Source organism: Tachysurus fulvidraco, chromosome 8, assembly GCF_022655615.1.
Source record: "Tachysurus fulvidraco isolate hzauxx_2018 chromosome 8, HZAU_PFXX_2.0, whole genome shotgun sequence".
NCBI classification, from domain to species: Eukaryota; Metazoa; Chordata; class Actinopteri; order Siluriformes; family Bagridae; genus Tachysurus; species Tachysurus fulvidraco.
The window spans coordinates 9,128,230-9,149,517 of NC_062525.1; the positions used below are offsets into that span (position 1 = coordinate 9,128,230).

The 21,288-nt window shown below is 36.9% G+C and overlaps 1 protein-coding gene across 3 annotated transcripts; it reads left to right on the forward strand.

Annotated features, from left to right (window-relative positions):
• The first annotated feature begins 854 nt into the window (after positions 1 to 854).
• On the forward strand, positions 855 to 20,788 carry opn4b (opsin 4b). Of its 3 annotated transcripts, XM_027163074.2 has the most exons (12): positions 4,346 to 4,374; positions 5,231 to 5,262; positions 5,379 to 5,521; positions 6,046 to 6,179; positions 8,993 to 9,196; positions 9,349 to 9,520; positions 10,489 to 10,656; positions 12,273 to 12,380; positions 13,453 to 13,639; positions 13,745 to 13,921; positions 16,513 to 16,578; positions 18,358 to 20,787. In XM_027163074.2, exons 3-12 carry the CDS (start codon positions 5,385 to 5,387, stop codon positions 18,580 to 18,582), a joined length of 1,578 nt encoding a protein of 525 aa, XP_027018875.2. In that variant the 5' UTR covers positions 4,346 to 4,374; positions 5,231 to 5,262; positions 5,379 to 5,384; the 3' UTR covers positions 18,583 to 20,787. The 3 variants fall into 3 exon arrangements, with proteins under 3 accessions (XP_047672924.1, XP_027018875.2, XP_027018874.2); XM_047816968.1 differs by lacking the exons at positions 4,346 to 4,374; positions 5,231 to 5,262 and adding an exon at positions 855 to 1,248 and having other exon boundaries at positions 18,358 to 20,788; XM_027163073.2 differs by lacking the exon at positions 5,231 to 5,262 and having other exon boundaries at positions 4,349 to 4,374; positions 18,358 to 20,788.
• Positions 20,789 to 21,288: the final 500 nt, after the last annotated feature.

Genomic DNA, 21,288 nt, shown 5'->3' on the forward strand with positions numbered 1-21,288 from the left:
GAATGCATGTGAGGAAATAACTTAATCAGGAGAGTGAGTATACAGGGAGAAAAGAAGAGGAACAAGTACTGAGCCCTGTAGGACACCAGTGGAGAGTCTGCATGGAACATGGAACACGTTACCTGATATGAGTTTCCTTCCGGGTAGGACACAAACCATTCCAATGCTGATCTGCAAATCCCAAGACTAATGAGGGTGGAGAAGAGAATCTTGTGGTTGACCGAATCAAATGCTGCTGAAAGGTGGAGGAGGATGAGGACGGATGACAGCTTGGCTGATCTAGCTGCATGTAGTTTCTCAGAGACGTCCAAAAGGGCTGTCTCTGTCTAATGTGCTTCTTTAAAGCCAGATCAGTTGGGATCATTGGGATTATAAACAATGCATTCAAGAATTTTTAAAAGAAAAGAGAGAAGTGAGACCGGTCTGTAGTTACTGATATCTGATGAATCCAGAGCAGGTTTCTTCAGGATGGGAATAACCTGACCAGATGTTAGTGGTGATGAAGGGCAGAAGTTTTTGTGAGGTGGTCTGGAGCATAGTGGAAGTGAGTGGATCCAATGGGCAGGTGGATTGCAAGACCAGATGAGTTGTTAAATCTCTTTTGCTGCTACGCTGGAGAAATGTGTTAAGAGTTAGATTTATGTGCATTGTATAATAATTGGGTCAGTGGAAGGACCTTACGAATAGCAAGACAAACGTTCATGTGTGTATGTGTTTGAAAGAGAGAAAGAGACAGACAGCGAGAGATAGAGAGAGACACAGAGAGAGACGCAGACAGAGAGAGAGAGAGAGAGAGAGAGAGAGAGAGAGAGAGAGAGAGAGAGAGAGAGAGAGAGAGAGAGAGAGAGAGAGAGCATGTGCGGCTTTCTAAGCTCTGTATGCATTTACACTGGTTTTCACTTCATGCACTTGAAGTGTGCTGTGTGATTACACTATATGAAGGACTCTAAAGTCCAGTGGAATCGTGCGTGTGCCATCTCGTACACCTGCTTTGCACACCTTGTCTCCGGTAAACTTTGTGCTACAGGCAGTGGGGAACTCAGTGGGGAACTCTATTCCTCTTTTGCCTTAAAGGGAATAACCCCATGATGCTCGTCTCGCACTAAGCTACACAACAGCATTTTCTCCTCTCTGAACTTTTTGCTGGAGTTCCCCATCACTCCGGAGCCGAACAGCATGGCGGGTAACGGACAAACCGAAGAGCCTTGGAACTACAGCAGCGCGGAGCTGCTGGAGCGCACCACCCCGGTAAGACCTCGTTCATACCTGGATCATTTCTGTCTTGCAGTGAAATTGTTTTCGTGTGATTCTTTGATTGTGGGCTGAAGCAACATGCTCTGTTACTCAACTCTCAGCACTATTCTATTTGAGCGGTGTAAGATCTTAAAGAGCGCGCGCGTAAATGAATGGAAATGCCTGTGGTTGTTGTCTAAAGAGAACATACATGCACACAGTGCTTTAAGCAAGATTAGTGAAGGATGTGATATTAGGCTATGTTAATAGTTGCTTTGGAATTGGAGTTAAACACAAGCAACAGGAGTTCAGCGGCGCTGGAGAGACAATTTGCGCTCAACATCTGCTGCGCGCCGCAGCTGGATTAGGAAAGAGAATCTTTCTCAGTTGAATTATTTTGGGTGGGAGCTGTGACGTCTTGAGTAAACTACATCACATTGTCTTGTAGCCCATGTGCCCAGTAACAGAGGTGACATTATTTATGAGACATTTTAATGCTAATAACCCGGTAGAAGTTAATTAGTGCACTATAGATAAGGGCCCTATAGATATCGCCACTTGTGATTTTCTCACTCACATCGTGTGGCTAGGAAGAAAGGCAGAATCGCTTGCCCGCTATTTCCAGGGAAAAGTCACTAATCCTTGTTTAAAAAGCGCCTATAGACGTCATTCGCTAATTTGCATGATTATTTGCATATCAAAACCTCTTACATGATAAAAAATAGACACTTACAGTATTATAGAAGTGAATAGAAATTGTTATCAGAATAAAAATAAAGAATCATTTTAATGCTACATGTACTATGGACTCACCAATAGGGTTCCTAGTACTGGTTCCCAGAGTAATAATGTTTATCAGTGAGTTGCGCAAATGGCATTCCAAATCTGTTTTCTTGCCATTAAAATAAAACCTTCCAGATGATAAGTGTATATTATATGAATCATATAATACAAGATAAGAGGAAACGCATTGCCATGGATCAAGTTCGCGCATTGTTGCTGCACTAATTTATTCATATTTGCATAATTTTTTGCTGTTCGTGTGAGTGTAGCATAAATGTTTCACTTAAAAAAAAGAAGACATCTTTGGTCATTGCATCAGAAATGTTTACACATTCACAAAGGCATAATGATACTAGTTACTTCTTTATTTATTTATGTCAAGAATGTAGATAATTAAGGAGAAATACTGTGCCGTTAAATGAAACAGCCCTATGCCAAAGTGCAGTACAATATTTTGTACTACAGCACAGACTAGAATGTACGAAATGTTTTCTAACTTTGTTAGTTCCTGTTCTCACATATAGCTGCAATAAACGGTCATCTCTCTAGTACAGTTACTGTCACGTAGTACTGTTATTGTTTGTTGCACAGAGATGAACTGTTCAGTCCACACTTTAATGGACCTCTGACTTTTACCTCTCTGAATGCTTCATCTAAGGTCATTGATTAGGTGACCAACCACAGTGCTATAACAGCACAGTTTAACAGAACAGTGATTTTGGAAGATGTTTCATTCATATTGATATAAACAACTAGCTATGAATTATATGAATATCTCAAGAACAGTGTATGCAAACAGAAAGTCTGAATGAATCACAGTCATGTGGCTACCATGAGACATCAGCATTTCTCCATTCCAACATTCAAAGTCCCAGGGGGTTGCATAAGATTGGTCGAACGGCAATATTGAGGAACCTCAATGTCATTTTATCTCAATTCTACTTCAATTTTCACATTAGTACCAACAAGTAGAGTCTATTTACCACAGCCCTGACCAAATACAAATATTTTACCAATTTTTAAAGCTTAGTCTAAATATTGGAACTGATATTGAACAGCACATTATTATCATAATCACTGCCTGTTTGTGTATTCTTGAAAAAAACAGTGCTAAAATGGTCAATCCTTTCTATTTATTTATGTGGGGCAGGGTATATTTTACATTGGATTTCATTTTATTTGATGCTGTCACATTTATAATATAATATAATATAATATAATATAATATAATATAATATAATATAATATAATATAATATAATATAAATAATTTAATACTCTCTAATTTTATCACAATTTTGTGTTTAGAACCTGCCCTTAAAAATTCCCTAATAATAATAATAATAATAATAATAATAATAATAATAATAATAATAATAATATCAAAAGCATGGTCGATTTAAAATAAGCAACTAAATTTAAAACTTGAGATGTCAAATTATTGCTTTATTATGTTGCTAGTGCTGACACCACTGACACTGATTCATCAGTATCACACTGTAACTGGTAAACAACAATTTTGCCAAGATCCTGTAATTAGCCTAAATGTTTATGCCATGATTGACAGATATTTTTATCGGGCAGCAATAGAAGATTTCTATAGATAGCAAGGTTTTCTGTCAATGCAGTTATTAATAGTACCTGCTTAGTTAAACACCATTCACATTCTAGCTGTTGAACTGAGCCTAAGGCACTGGTTTAAATTCTCTTCTATTTTTAAGCATTAGCATTATGACATTGAGTTGGAGCCTGAGGATAGACTCACTTAAATTCACTTATTCTTTGATGTTTATATTAAGTTTATATGATTAATACCTCAGTATGAAAAAGGAACCTACAGCAATGGATTGTGATGTGACAGATTTTATATTTAGCTGCTATTTTCAGATAATAATTTAATTAAAATAATTTTAGTTATTTTATTTCATTTGTCAGAAAAGACAAAGTCTTAATTGGAGGGAATTTAGATGTGGCATCTTTAGGCAGCTTTTGGTTTTACACTGATGTTGTAAAAGACCAGGCCTGACTTTAGTGTGATGTCACCCAAAAAGTATTTATAAGATTGAGAGTTTTTTATTATTTCTTTATTTTAAGAGTGTCTTCCAAATGCTAGAAATGTAAATGTGTGTTTTTGTCAGGAATGGCTTCCCTTCCTGGACACTAGGGGGACATTTGTTTGCCTTATACCTTGTGCTTTTGTTTTTGTTATATTAGCCCTGCCCTTTCCTTAATCTGGTCCCGCCTCTGTACACCTGTTCCTTTTGTTTCAATAATTGTCTTCCCTATTTATACCAGTTGTATTGCTGAGGTCTTGTCTTTGGTTTCCTGTCTCTTCATTACTGTCATCTCCCCTGCCAGTGTCAGTGTTCCAGCATTTTATGTCCTTGGTTCCCCATGTTTTTAGCCTTGGTTATTTAAACCCCTTTTTATGTTACCCCTGTATATGGGTCTGAATTTTATCTGTAGAGATACCCTAGTTTTCCTGTCAGTTTTAGCATACACATTTGCTTATCTAACTTTGTATGAAGTTGATTTGAATTACATTCATAGAAAATGAAATTGCCATTGTGAAGTATAAACTGAAGCTTAGCTACTGTATGCACAAAAAGTAGCTATAGTTGGATTGAACTTATTAACTGTGGTTCAATAATTAGAGCTCTTGTATAAGTCAATATACAAAGTCATTTGAAGCTTTTTTAACCTCCAAACAGAACACATTAATATTGGTTCGCTTTGGTTCATATGGTTCTTATTAGTTCTAAGATGTTAAAGTAAATTGTGGTCTTTAATCCGTCTTCTTTTTTAACATTTTTTATGTTTCAGTTATGTCATTGAATGCTTTGGCCAGATTCTGGTTTGATTTTTCATGCATAATACATGTAATGAAGGTCAGGGGTTCTCTTAGACTTAATCACATCAGTAATACCCACAAGATTTTTATTACAAGACTCAATACTCCAGACTCACTACAGCACCCTAGACAACCAAAGCCTGGCTACTTTGTGGATTTTAAAGTAGCTGGAACTTTCACCTAATTTGTAAACAAGGCCACATTTCACCCTGTCATGATGTCGAAATTTTCCTAAGTCTAAATCTACTTGTATGAGCACACTGAACAGTATTCCACTATAATTGTTTTTTTTTTTGTTATACTATACAATGCAATTTGGTCACAGCCATAGTTTTTTTTAATTATTTAATTTTTTTATTTCAAGTTCTGTCCTGGCTCAGTACCCATGGTATCTTGGTAAGAAACTTATGAAACAAGTTACTTAGCAGAGTCTATCACAACAAAATGTAACAGCATCATTAAACTTATCTGGCTCTTCCCTTGTCCTATTCTTTGCTTGTCTCATTTTACAGGTGTCTATGATTCAAACTACTCACTATCCTTTTCCAACCGTGGATGTTCCAGACCATGCCCACTATACTGTCGGCTCTGTTATCTTAATCATTGGCATCACTGGCATGGTGGGCAACTTTCTGGTCATGTACGCCTTCTGCAAGTAAGGGACTTCCTGTTCTTACTATTGTAGCTCTCTTGTAAATAAATGTATGCAAAGCTTAGTGTGTGGAATTGAACTGTTGCTCATCGTAGTTCTGGGAAAAGAAAGAAGCATCAGATCACTGCAGTAGTAGATGTTAACAGTGGGTGTTGTTCATACATCTGATCATGACGAAGGTTAGCAGGCTGCTGACATAACATTTACACTTGTAGCTAGTGACCTGTGTGTAAATACCGAAAGGAAGAAAGGTTTTTTTGCAATGTTTTATACAAGAGCCTCAAACATAGAAAGGAAGTAGCACATATCCTGCCATTGCTGTTCAACAGGTTTTTTTGGCCTCTAAATTGTTCGGTCACCTTAATTTGTTCAGTCACCAATAACTGAAAACATTCATAGAGATTTTTCACTCTCAACCTCTGGTCACTTTCCCAGTCCACTTTCCCAGAACAGTGCAAAAACCGAAACGATATGCAACTAAAACCATTTCACTTCTAATTTTCTGTCTGTCTCTCATTCCCTCGTAGGAGCCGAAGTTTAAGAACACCAGCCAACATGTTCATTATTAATCTGGCCATAACTGACTTCCTGATGTGTGTCACTCAGACACCCATCTTCTTCATTACCAGCATGAATAAGAGATGGATCTTTGGGGAGAAAGGTAATCAGCTATCAGCAATGGACACTGGTTTGCTTAATCTCTTCATCTTCTTTAATCGCTCAGTTCCAGGCCATGAAAAAAAGTGTGTAACATCAAATCAGGTTTAGAGGCTGGCTTTGAACATCAAGTGCTTTATGTACCATTTATTCATCCGTTTTATACACAGGGTATTTGCTATTCCTATTACAGCTTTCTTTTTGTTATACAATGAACACAATAAGCAGCTAGTGCTGAGAATGAAAGGAAATCTTTGCAGGAAAGGCAATATTGAGGTAGCCTTAACAGGGAGTGTTTAAGTGCGTAAGGTTTGAATTGATTTGGACAGGCCTCTCAGCTTACTAGCATATCATTTTTATATTTAGATTTTAGCCTTCTTAAAAATCTTCCAATCATTTGGAGCATTGTAAGTATAAGAAGCAGAGTATCCAGGGCTTATTGGCTAATGATTAACACGTCCTAGCGATTTTAACAAGATTTCTTTGTAGGAATATGTAACACGTATAAACTATAAATGCACAATGTGGACAAAAGTATGTGGACACTTGACACACATGTGACTATTGAACATCCTATACCAAAGCCATGGTTATTAATATGGAGTTGGTCCAGCTTGCTGCTAAAGTAGCCTCCTCCCTTTCTTTTGGAGTGCAGCTGTGGGGATTTGTGTTCATTCAGTCATAAGAACATTAGTGAAGTCCGGCACTAATGTTGGTTGAGAAGGTGTTTCATCCCAGTGTTCAATGAGGTTGAGGTCAGGGATCTGTGCATCATATACACTTAAGATTTTCCACACCAACCTTGGCAGACTGTGTCTTTATGGAGCTTGCATTGCGCACAGTGGCACTCTTATGCTAGAAACGCTTTGGCCCCCAAAGTTCCAGTGAAGGAAAATCTTAACATATAAAGACATGCTGTACAATTGTATGCATACAGTTTTGGGAAAAGGCCAATGGACAAATAGGTGTGATGGTCAGTTGTGCACATTCTTTCAGCCATATTGAGTAGTTTAGTTTATTAATTGTTGCTTAGTAATCTCGTAGCATTAACAAAGGACTTTACATCATATAGAGTCATACTGTAGAATACTGTCATCCTCTAACCAGCAGTTCCTCCACTAACTTCAGAGATCCTGTAATTGTTAGGGTTGTTTGTTAGGGTTGTCCAAATTAAGCCCTTCACAGTGGCACAAAATGTTGCACTGAACTTGAACTTCAAAAAGTGCAGCTGCTCTTACAACTCTAATCAGGAGAAGGGGAAGTAGTAGCTCAGCATTTAAGGTGTTTGACTACTGATTGGAAGGTCATGAGTTTAAATCCCTGGGCCACCAAGCTGCTGCCCCTGAGCAAGGCCCTTCTTCCATAATTGCTCAGCTGTATAAATGACATGTAAGTCATTCCAGCTAAGTGTCTACTAAATGCCGTAAATGTAATGTAATCACTTTATTGTGTTCAAATGAGACCAAAAGGAAATGTGTAAAGGCATGTTTTTCTGCCTCTGCCAAAAGCTTAGGTCTTCGACATACACAAATCTTTAATAATCTAGCATAATACTTAACCTAGCACAAAAATGACTACTTTTATACAAAAAATAGTTCTCAGAAAATCTTAGAAAGCAATGATCCCAAAATCTTTTAAACAGGGTACATCATCCTTCAGTTGGATAGACTGAGAAGCTTTTGATCACTAATGGAAGTATGTGTTAAACCTTTGCTTTTTGAAGCGAGGCAGTTACTGGATGACTGAATCAGTCGAAGCACATTGAACTTGTTTCCTGGTCAATTGAAAGAAATAAATAAATGCATAAATCTCTCTCTTTCTCATCCTGTCTCAGTTTCAGTTTCCTAGATTTTCCATTATCTCTGTTCTAAATAAATAAATATTCACTCATTCATTCATTCATTACAGTCTTCATTTAATTTCTTGTGGTGGTCATTTATCTTAGTGTGTAGAGCGTGTATCATGGCAATAGCTAAAAACTATTACAGTTTTGTTGACTATAGATTGCTTTTTATTATATGTGGTTGTTATAGAGCCGTACATTACTAATAATCAATTGCTTAATACTTTTATTACTTAATTAATTACATTTTTCTGATTGATATTTTGACAAAACTTCTGGATTGATGATACCAGTATGCTGATTTCTGGAGTGTTTAATTCATACTCAGAGCCTCTATCATGTGCATTCTTCCTCAGCGTATGTCAGTGAGTGAGCTCTGAGCTGAGCTCTCATTAAGTTGATTGTTTTTCCAGTCATGCAGAGAAGTAACTGAATGCAAAAAGGAGAGCAACACAACTGTACAGCTTAACTCTAACTAATCTGAACAAAGGATATAGAAGCTACATATGCCACAGAGATCAGGGATGAGTCTTTTGTATATTTTCAGTGGTATCAAGTACAGATTTACAATAACTTACTTTTTGCTGTACAGTAGTAGTGTAATCTTTGTAAAGTACACCAAAGCTTAAAAGATGCCTGGGAGGAAACAGCAGTATATTTCGTATTTGGCTTTAGTATATCTCATGGCTTTAAACATTCACTTGTTTCTTTTTTTTCTCTAGCACTATAAACTATAATTACATCAATCAGGTGCTTGTTACGTTGACATTGTTTGCTTGATTAAAGTGACATTTCCATAGTGACAGAAAATAAATGTGACAGAGAAAGTCTAAAGATATCCAGAGCTTTAAATATCAAGCGAGGTCCATTAATGACTATAACTTTATTTCTTCTCTCTCTCTCTCTCTCTCTCTCTCTCTCTCTCTCTCTCTCTCTCTCTCTCTCTCTCTCTCTCTCTCTCTCTCTCTCTCTAGGCTGTGAATTGTATGCATTTTGTGGTGCTCTCTTTGGGATGTGCTCTATGATCACACTAATGGTCATTGCTGTGGATAGATATTTTGTCATTACTCGGCCCCTGGCTTCCATAGGCAAGATGTCACACAAGCGTGCTCTTTTAATCCTCGTCCTAGCCTGGCTGTACACCTTGGTTTGGAGCCTTCCTCCCTTTTTTGGCTGGAGTGAGTGGACATAGTGTCTCTGTGTCTTTTGATCACACACACACACACACACACACACACACACACACACACACACACACACACACACACACACACACACACACACACACACACACAAACACTATATACGACTATATTGTATTGTCTCCTAGGTGCATATGTTCCTGAGGGCTTGATGACCTCCTGCACATGGGACTATATGACGTTTACCCCATCTGTTCGTGCCTACACAATGCTACTCTTCATCGGTGTCTTCTTTATCCCTCTGTTTGTCATTATGTACTGCTATTTCTGCATCTTCCGTGCTATTCGCAACACCACCAGGTTGGTTCTTTTTCTGACAGTTATGCAATAAAGGATCCACTGATTAAAGAATGCTTCAAATCCAAAATATTATTATTGCATTTTTATGTTTTTGTGGTCAAATTCTGCTGAATATTTTTTGTCAGCTTTGTTAGAATAATGCAATATTTTTTTCTATTTAATTAATATCATGTCAATTTAATTAATTTAATTTATTGATATATTAATTAATTAATATTAAAATTTTCTGGGGGAATTTCTGTAAATAATTGTGCTACAAGTAAGCTCACAATGATTTTTTACAAATCTGCTATCTAACTATATATCTAACTTAATTTAGGGATAAAACTAATTGTTTTGACTAGTTTGGATTATTATGAGCCATTTTCAAAGTTTTTGCTATTATATAAACCTACTGTAAAGTCCTAAATAAATACAGTGCCATGCATAAGTATTTTACCTACTTGATTTTCCACATTTTGTACTGGTACTAGAACTACAGTTGATGTCAATTAATAAAAATTAATAAAATGAATTAAAAAGATCACACCAAAAATACAGCATCCTATTTCTCAAGAATAATTGGCAAACATTTAAGGATCCAGATGTGTAAAGCTAATAGAATCTAGATTTTTAGCTGTGGTTGTAACCAAAGGAAATCCTATGAAGTATGGACTCCATAGGATGAACCAACAAAAGTCTGGGCTTGTTTAAATATCTAAATAATTTTATATGTACATATATTTTTCACCTTCAGATATTAGATGTATGTTGCTTGTAAGCTGGTAAAAATCCACTTAAGTCCATTACAATTACAGGCTTAACACTTGAATATGTAAAAGAGTTGAAGGAAGTCAACAAATCAAAGGCACTTTATTAAACTGTTTCTTATTATTCGGTAGCTTTGGGAAAGTGATATTTCTTTATCACAATGTTCATAAAGTATTATTGATACAGCTTGTTAATTGAATTGAATGTCTGTGTTACAGTGCTATAGGTAAAATTAGTGAGGAAGGAGGAATCACCAAAGATTCAATCAAAAAGTTTCATCGATTGAAAAGTGAATGGAAGATGGCCAAGGTGGCTCTCATAGTCATTCTGTTGTATGTGATCTCCTGGTCGCCATATTCTTGTGTGGCTCTGACGGCGTTTGCAGGGTGAGGAACAATATTTATCTATCACCAGCTTTAAAAAAAAATGTAGAACTTAGAAGTGTACTTAGAAGCTTGAAGTCTACAGCATCCATTTGAGATTATCCACTGAAGCAAGGATGAGTCTTCGTAATAAACTGCTTTTAGGAAGTGAAAATCTCTAGGGTGTCCATGTGCAAAATCCAAATGAGCAAAGAACATAATGTGATTAGGGTCCAAACCAAAGAGACAAGCATGTAAATTAAGCTCTGTAACATCACAGTCAAGATGCTATCTGAGAGTCAATGTGTATAGGTCGATATAGAGAGTGACATGATGGAGTCTCTATAACAGAACTTTCACAGGAAGTGAAAATCATCACAGTTATCACAATACTACAGCTGTTTTAGCACACACGATGTATTGATAGTCTTTGATTAAAGCTTGATTCTCTGTAAATAAACAGGCTAAAGAATGGCCCAGATGGTGCATCACTGAGAAATCCCATGTTTTAAATCTCAACAAGGCTTCTAAAGCTTACAGTACATTACCACAAATAACATAATCCTTTTCTATAACCAGCACAGCAAAGTAACAAAAAGAACTCGAAAGAATTTAAAAGCATTTCTAGAAAATCAGGTACGGTATGTCTTTAAGCTCTAAGTTAAAATACCAGAATAATACAACTGCAGCTTATAAACAATGGGATGGATAAATATGTTGAGATTTTATTCCACAGTAGATAAGTCCATGTAAACATTATAAAGGATTTGTTCAACTACAGTATAAATATTTATATGCTCTATGAAAAAATCAAAATAATGTAGCAGTTAGCCAAAAAATAATAATAAAAAAATAGTCAACATTTTTGCCAGAGTGTTCTGGTAATATAGTCATTTAGCAAACAGTAATGTAAAAATCTAAATTAAATATATAGACAAAATATAATTTTAATATATAGACATGGGCACACTTAAAAAAAAGTCCTGATTTGAACTCACAAACTCCTAATTAGTAATATTTAATCTCAGCTGCTAAGGTATCTGTGCTCATATACAACATCTATAAAAATTCTACGCAGCTCTATTTAAAACCAACAAAATTCAAGTGAAAAACAAAGAAATATTTTAGAAAACAAACAGAATTTCTAATAAAGTTGATGCATAAATCTGCACTTATAATGGGTTATATAGCTGTGAATGAATCAAATCACCTTTAACCTCCTGTTTAAAAATAACTTTAGTTCACTTGTCATCAGTGAAGCTATTCCGATTAATCACAAAAAAATATGTAAGGTTCTGATGAAACCAAGGTAGAAACTTTTGCGTGCAATTTGGCACGAATAGAAGAAGACGTCTTATCACCCAAAGAACAGCATAGCCAGTGTGAAGCATGTGGGTGGGAGCTGTCAATCAATGGGAATCTCAAATTTTTCTAAATATAATGTTATAATTTTGCTACCATTATTAAAACTAAAAATGTGTTCTTAATCTATTAGGCCACTAATGCAGATGTGAAATGATAAATCTGTATTACTTGTTAACTTCTTAAGCTTTTTATATATACTGTGGTTCTACTTAAATTTTACGTCTGTTGTGTTGATGTTTGTTCAACATTCATTTTATTGAACTCTCTCCATGTAGTTACGCTGACTTACTCACCCCATACATGAACTCTGTTCCTGCTGTGATTGCCAAGGCTTCAGCTATCCACAACCCCATCATTTATGCCATCACACATCCCAAATACAGGTACTTCACTCCACTGTGTGCGGTGCCATTAAGTCATCATCCTGAGTGATGCTGCTGAGAGAAGCAGACCAGAGACTAAAAAAATCTATAGGCTTGATTGTGTTGGTGGGGCAAGTGACTTTCTGCTTACAGCTGCAGATATACAAAAAGCTATATACAATGTTTACAGACCCCATTTTTATCTCACATTTTTTATAATGATCCATAAACTATGGTCCACAATGATTGTACACCAGGAATGCAATTATGGAAGAATAATAACTTTACTGTGAAACAGAATCTCAGCTTTGTGTCTTTGATTATATTCCTCTGACAGCACACCTGTTTTGTTTAATTCCTTTAATATGCTATAGTAATCTATACAACATACCAAATTTGGTATGATCCTTTCTGGTAAATTTGCATCATACCAAATATATTTTATGTAGGTGTTTAGAGAATTCTTCAGAGTAAATGCATTGATAATTAAAATTAAAATTAAACTAAATTCATTTGTTTAATGTTAAAATAACATTAAAATTAGTTTAATGTTTAAATTTGTTTGTTCCAACAAAAAATATTTCAGCCAAGTTTAAAGAGAACAATGAACAAACTGATTGACATTTAGAGTGAAAGGTGTGGTTTTATAATTTAAAAAATCAGCTAATTGTGTTAGTGCCCCATTGTTTTTGACAACAAAATATATTATCCACAGGATTTAATTATGTCTTGTCCATTGACAGAAGGCAATAATGCAGATTAAAGTCAAACTTTATCAAACTTTTTACATCTAAAGTCTATTGATATTACAAAAAAAATTTCATTTTATTCTGCAGTATAATTGTTGTTGACATGCAACAACAACAAAAAAAATAAACCTACAAAATAATAGTTATGCTATATTTTCAGGAATATGACAGCCTCTCTTGTAATATGCCTCATCTCAAACTAGGATTCTCAGACTTTTCTTTGGTCTCAAAGAAAATATCTACAATTTATATTTATGTTTGTCTGTAATATACACTTGTGTCTTTTCTTTTCTTCTTTTTTCAATTTTTATCTCTTTTTCCAACACCCTCCTGTGTTGAGTCAGATCTGCTTTAGCAAGGTATATTCCATGTCTGGGTGTGCTACTGTGTGTTCCTCATGGAGAACGCTTGACTAGCAGCAGTTTTATGTCCACACGCCGCTCCACCGTGACCAGCCAGGCTTCAGAAATCGGCAGCAACGTGCGTCAATCAAGCAGGACGCGCCTGTCCTCGATGTCCGACAGCGAGTCTGTATGAACACACCTTTACCCATCCATCACAGTTTTCCTGTTGTCGTTTCAGTTAGTATGAAGCTGAGATAATCACTTCCGCTCGGGTTCTCTGTGTCTATCTCAGGCTTTGACGGACACTGAGGTGGACGTGGCGAGTGCACTTTCTCGTCAGGTGTCCTACGAAGGGCGTAAAGAGCTGTCCGACTTTTCTCTGAAGGTGAAGGTGAGAGGTCGAGACTCGGGTGGATTCAGGAGTCCTGTTGATACAGGTCTAAACCTCACCGGCTATGCTTATATCAGTGTGAGTATGAGTCCACGTTATTGTTTGTGCTCACTTCACCTGGATTTGTGTAATTACATCGTTTCGCAAGTTATTTCCAGAGAAATTCTCTTTGGAAATTCTGTAAAAATTAAAAGACTAATTTTATGATATAAAAAGCTGTCAGTATTTATTTTTAAATGACAATTAATTTAAACTTGCTATCACCTGTCAGTCCTCTCAATCATATCTAATTGTTTCTTGGATCCCATGCTGCGTTCACAACAAGTGATCAGAACCTGTTACTTCCACATCATCAGTTGTCTAAAGTGGGAAATGGAGGTGCATTAAGGTTCTAAAAGAGAGCAAAAAAATGAGCTTTGCTCTTAGATAGAGGTGGCACACTTCATTTCCCCTGTCATTCGCAATGACAATAGTCAATCATAGGTGTCTATGAGCTCATGACTTAAAAGTGGGTGGATGGTGCTTTCTCCCAAGTGTTTTATATTCCCCTCAAATGTTGCATGATCAGCATTTGAAACAGATGCAGAGGAAGCATGTGATATACACCCTGCCCTCAAGGGTTGGTAGCTGACGTATGATTATGGGGAGACCAATCTGGAGTCTGGAAACTTTCTATGACTAAATTAGGTAGAAATTTGTGGGGAGAAAAAAATGAAAGGGAATTAACATTTGGATAATCAAAGAATCACAGAGTATCTAGGGATTTCAAATATTAAACTCAAAAACTTTTTGTCCTTTCTTATTGCTATGAGCTCTGCAATGATGAAGAATTCACAGAGTCAGAGAAGTTTACAGGGTACTCAAATTCTTCGATTGTGTGACGTCTTCAGTATTGCAGAGGTCATAGTGAGAGAGTTTATAGTGCTCATAGTGATCAGCGCTCATAGTGAGAGAATTTGGAAAGCCATTAAAACAGATCTTTCATTCACAGGAAGTCAAAAAATCTTCAGGTTCCCACTTCACGAACACAACATCATTCACTTACTCATTCCCATAAACACCTTTATTATGACATAAAATATTGTAGACAGCGTAATCTTGATTCTGCTGTTTATATTCCAAGTAAACCTAAGGGTTAGAAAATCACCACTCTCAGAGGACCGTCTCTAATTCATTTGAACTAGTTTTGTTTGATTAAATTCATCCTAATTATTTTCTAGACTTAATGGATTAATTATATCTCTGTTTGTTTTCTTCCCAGCCTCATTGCATTATATGGGAAAATTAAAAAAAAAAAAAAACGTAGTAATTAAAATTAGACCACAATATTGATTTTGGTCTCTTTCTGCCCCAATAAGTTCTGAAGGGAATGTAATCTGGTCAGATCACTATGTGGCATGAAAGAGCAGCTTGATTTAAGTCACGTGGTGCAGATCGTTGTGTGGGTCAGTCCGAACTGAGCGATTAAGGCAGGGTGTATAATTCTCTGCTTCTAATCTCTTGCTCTTTGAGATAATCCCCAGAAACAGCCTCGTGTCCACAAGACTTGTTTCAGATGAAACGTGACCAATGTGTCGACTACATTATGTCTTCTCAGAAATGCCACATTTACTGTCACCTGCCAAAAGCCCAGTGACAAACACCCTGAGCAAATCAGGAGTAAAGATTAGGACAGACGGGTGGGTGAAAGACATGGATGATAAACTATTATGCATTGATAATTGTGCTATTATGCTTTTACAATATACAGTTATGATTATTTTTTATTTATATTATCCTGAGATTGATTCATATATTTTTTACATTGCATTTGTGAGTGAATTTAGATTCCTCACAATTTTATCAAACCCAGAGCTATACAGGAGTTTTTCAGGAGTTTTCAAGTATATTTTGCAAATCGATCTGATGAAATAAATTTATCAACGAATAAATTCCATACAGGTCTCCTATTTCTCTATACAAAGTGTGGGCTGTGTTTGCTTGTGGTATTAGTGATATAATATGTTATGAAGATTACTTAAGTGACGTGACATACAGCTAAGTATTGTGACCCATACTCAGAATTCGTTCTCTGCATTTAACCCATCCAAAGTGAACACACACACAGCAGTGAACACACATCTGGAGCAGTGGGCAGACATTTATGCTGCGGGGCCCAGGGAGCAGTTGGGACCTTGCTCAAAGAGCACCTCAGTCGTGGTATGGCCCAAGACTCGAACCCACAACCTTAGGGTTAGAAGTCAAACTCTCTAACCATTAGGCCACAACTTCCCCTTTTTCTTTTTTTTTTTTAAGTGACATGACATACAGCTAAGTATGGAAATTATGTAATAATGTTTATAATGTGTAATAACTTGCATGGAAGTGTTATGCATTTTTGTGCAAATAATTCTAGAGAGAAGGCAAGACAAGATGAGATAAGATATTATTGTCACTGTAAGGATCAAGCAACTAGATTCCATCATTAGTGAAGTGTAAGGCAATCGCTATGACATAAGTATACAAATAAAACAAAGGTTAGAATGCGTTATAACGTTATAAATTTGTTCATAATTATTATGTAGTCTGAAAGAGAGCAATATTCCAAAGGCATAAAAAATATGCTACACGTAGGAAAAATACGTGTGAGTAAGTACTGAAACAAATTATTCTGGTCTGTGGTTTTACAGACTATGATGGACAAGGATGATATCTCCATTTCTGAGTCTGTCCAGTCCAATCATCTTCTCTCCACTGTAAGTCCAAAGCCATTGCTATATTGACTGCATTGATATCTGTTCTGTAAATACACTGTAGTACAGTGATCCCTCGTTTATCGCGGTTAATGGGGACCGGAACCCCTCGCGATAGGTGAAAATCCGCAATGTAGGATTGGCCCTAAGTTTGACCTTTTCACTGATGGTCATCATCTTCCTCTTCCTCTTGGGCTCACTAGAGGAATCTTTCACAGGGGCACGGCGCTTAGGAGGCATTGTAAGGGCTTAACGAAAACAAGGGAAGAAGCTGGGAGAGGATGCGATGATGCTCAGCCAATCAGCTCAGATCTCGTGCCGGGAACCAATCATGTGCCTTGTCTGAGTGCCTGTGGGTATGTACAAAGCCTCTGAGAGAGTTTCTCTCTTTAGCACTATTCGGACGGGACTAGTTTTCCAAACATGTCATTTCATGTATGGATTCGGACGGGACTAACATCTCTGTGTTTATTACGGAGGTAGGAGTGTCTGTGTTTTACATGTGGCCGTTGCACAAGACCACATGTCCAGGATGTGTGGATTGCGTATGGACATATGACCGATCAATAAAAAATGTTTATCATATGGTTTTATTTAGAACTTCTTATAAACCCACTGGAATAAATACGTTTTTATATAATTTTCAGGTTATGTAATTGACTATAGAAATGAAAGTACTCTTACCTGAAACTGATATTACAGTAGCCAGTCTTAACAATTTACGTGATTTGGCTCATCTTGTTGATTTAATTTTTTTATTTCTTCGCAGGGTAGCAAACACATTTACATCCATTACTGGTGTGCAGAAAGCAGAAACTTGAATACCGGTGCGCTAGGGTTTTTACGGTAGTTCACGTTGACCAAAACAGACAATAAACCGTGTTTTGGAAAAAACATTTACGGCAATCACAGACATTCGCATTCAGACGGGATTAGATTTCGAGAAACAGTAGGTAATATGCTCTGGAATTTTTACACAGGTCGTGTGAGAAAAAGACAGACATGGCAGATTCGGACGGGATTAAAATCACAAAGTACGTCTGTGAAACTGGAATTTCTCTAACGACCCCCTGTAAAACTAGTCCAGTCCGAATAGGGCTTTTGTCTGCATCCTGGGAAACCGTTTTTATTTTTATTTTTCATGAATATTTTTGAAAAATCAGCGTTGCACTGAGGCCGCAAAACTTGAACCGCAAAACTTTAACCGCGAAGTGGCGAGGGATTCCTGTAAAGATAAATAAAGACTTCTCTATCTATCTATCTATCTATCTATCTATCTATCTATCTATCTATCTATCTATCTATCTATCTATCTATCTATCTGTCTGTCTGTCTGTCTGTCTGTCTGTCTGTCTTATTGAATTTAACCATTATTAAACCACAATAGTTTGACACAAAGAGATTTAGTAATTCTTTATTTTGATTCCCTTAAATCTTTATTGATGCCTTGTTTTAGACAGAAACACATTAACTGAATCCAACATTAACATGAAAGAACATGTCAGTAGAATGTTTAAATGTTAATATAAAGGTTTTGGATACATCACTTCTTTATTTGAATGCATTTGTTCTAATACATGATTGTTCAGCTCAACTGGCATAGCATCATTTTTCAATGTCTTGCCAGAAAATTCCTCTATGCTTTGGCTTTATAGTGCATGCAGCGTACGTCCCACCTTACAGTAGTATTTACATAGAGCTCATCAGTCAGTCCTGACATGAAAAAAAAATTGTTAAAGGTAAACATTTAGTGAATGACACTGTTTTCATTCTGTCTCTTAGCCAGCACATGAGCACAAGAAGCAGACAGCAACTATTCCCTCCATTGTTGTAACCTCCGAGTCCCATCCTGCCGTCCTGTCCGATGGGACCAATAGCCACCCTTATAAATGCCTCCCCAGCATTTCTCCAGTGGTGCCTCTCAACATGGAACCTCTTGTCATGGACCAAGTGAGCAATTCCCAGGCCTACAATAACAACATTAGCATTCCTCAGCATAGAATCTGAAAGAAAACGACTGCCCTGTCCTTATCTCTCTTTCCTTAACATCCTCAAGAAAAAGATCAAAATAACCAATATGCACTTTTTATTTTTATTTTAAAATGTTATAAGTCATCTCACTGCACAGGGCTTTTGACTGTGCATTCACCGTTTTTTCATTTTGTGTGTATGTATCTGTGTGATCTTGAAAGATAAGAGATTGTTGAGGAACAGCTCGAGGTTTTCTGCAGTGCAGAGTGTCGTCTCTTAGCAGGTTTTCCAGGAAGACAGGACTGCCTGCAGAGCTGTCTGCTCTTTCAAACAGTACACCAAGCCTAGCCGACGCAGAACAAATACTGTTCTTTTCTAGAAATACAGTACAATGGACAAAATCACTTGTTCGGCAGAAAAATATATCCTCAAACTTTGGAGAATTAATCACCTGGACTCAATTTTCTGTTTTTCTCAATATATTCTTTATTTTATCATCAAGTCACTGTGACACAGGAGAGTGATGTTTCAGTAAGCTGCTGTTTGTTCACAGAATACATTTTATTTTTTATCAACCATTGGTTTTACAGAATATATTTTTCAAATAATATAGAACAAGAACGCTGGCAGATATTTAGTAAGTCACTTTTCATTTTACTGAGTAGGCTTTTTTCTTTCTATTCCCATATTTGATTTTGCGTGATTTCTTATAAAGTAATGGCCAAAATTGTTGGCACCCCTAAAATCTTTCCAGAAAATGAAGTATTTCTCACAGAAAAGTATTGCAATTTCACACATTTTGCTATTCACATGTTTATTTCCTTTGTGTGTATTGAAACAACACAAAAAAAAAAAAAAAAAAGCAAAAAGTAAATTTGACATAATTTCACGGTCCAGGTCCAAAAATCGGCCGGACAAAATTATTGCCACCCTTTCAAAATTGTGGATAAATAAGTTTGTTTCAAGCATGTGATGCTCCTTTAAACTCACCTGGGGCAAGTAACAGGTGTGGGCAATATAAAATTCACACCTGAAAGCAGATAAAAAGGAGAGAAGTTGACTCAGTCTTTGCATTGTGTGTCTGTGTGTGCCACACTAAGCATGGAGAACAGAAAGAGGAGAAGAGAACTGTCTGAGGACTTGAGAACCAAAATTGTGGAAAAATATCAACAATCTCAAGGTTACAATCCATCTCTAGAGATCTACATGTTCCTTTTGCTCATAGTGTGCAACATGATCAAGAAGTTTGCAACCCATGGCACTGTAGCTAATCTCCCTAGACGTGGACGGAAGAGAAAAACTGATGAAATGTTGCAACGCAGGATAGTCCGGATGGTGGATAAGCAGCCCCAAACAAGTTCCAAAGAAATTCAAGCTGTCCTGCAGGCTCAGGGTGCATCAGTGTCAGAGTGAGCTATCCGTCGACATTTGACTCAAATGAAACGCTATGGCAGGAGACCCAGGAGGACCCCACTGCTGACACAGAGACATAAAAAAGCAAGACTTCAGTTTGCCAAAATGTACGTGAGTAAGCCAAAAATCCTCCTGGGAAAACATCTTGTGGACAGATGAGACCAAGATAGAGATTTTTGGTAAAGCACATCATTCTACTGTTTACCGAAAACGGAATGATAAGAACACAGTAACTACAGTAAAATATGATGTAGGTTCAAAGATGTTTTGGGGTTGTTTTGGTGCCTCTGACAATGGGTGCCTTGACTGTGTGCAAGGCATCATGAAATCTGAGGATTAGCAAAGGATTTTGGGTCACAATGTAGGGCCCAGTGTCAGAAAGCTGGGTTTTTTGCGTCCGAGATAATGAGTCTTCCAGCACGACAATGACTCCAAACATACTTCAAAAAGCACCCAGAAATGGATGGCAACAAAGCACTGGAGAGTTCTGAAGTGGCCAGCAATGAGTCCAGATATAAATCCCATTGAACACCTGTGGAGAGATCTTGAAATTGCTTTTGGGAAAAGGCACCCTTGCAATATGAGAGACCTGGGGCAGATTGCAAAGGATATAAGGCTTATTGATGGTTATAGGGAGAAATAAAGGTGTAAGTAGCTTATTGATGTTTAAAAGGAAGCGATTGATGTCAGTATTTTTTTTCCAAAGGGTGTGCAACCAAATATTAAGTTAAGGGTGTCAATAATTTTGTCTGGCCCATTTTTGGAGTTTTGTGTGAAATTATGTCAAATTTGCTTTTTTCTATGTTGTTTCAATACACACAAAGGAAATAAACATGCGTATAGCAAAACATGTGTAATTGTAATACTTTTCTGTGAGAAAAATGTGAGGGGTGCCAACACTTTTGGCCATGACTATAGCTGATAATGCTCCATTTATTATATTTACATTTCCAGCATTTAGCAGACGCCCTTATCCAGAGCAACTTACATTTTTTATCTTATTTTATACAACTGAGCAATTGAGGGTTAAGGGCCTTGCTCAGGTGCCCTGCAGTGGCAGCCTGGTGGACGTAAGGATTGAACTCAAAACCTTCCGATCGGTAGTCCAGCACCTTAACCACACAATATCAGATATCCACTCTCTGGCTAATAGGGTTGGGTATCAACAGAGATTTTTCGGTTCCGATTCCGGTTCCAGTTCTGCCTTACGATTCCCGGTTCTGATTCCGATTCCATAATAAAAGAAATGTGACAAATAATGCACAATACTTAAACAATTCCATTTGTGTTTATTAATCACTCTTTAAATATTTTAAACAGAACATTTCA

Bases quoted from the DNA above. Each gene is read 5' to 3' on its own strand.
- opn4b (XM_047816968.1), top strand. From the start codon at position 1,177: ATGGCGGGTAACGGACAAACCGAAGAGCCTTGGAACTACAGCAGCGCG. The intron at 9,521-10,488 runs GTTGGTTCTTTT...TCTGTGTTACAG, and splicing joins GCTATTCGCAACACCACCAG to TGCTATAGGTAAAATTAGTG. The intron at 13,640-13,744 runs GTATGAACACAC...TGTCTATCTCAG, and splicing joins CGATGTCCGACAGCGAGTCT to GCTTTGACGGACACTGAGGT.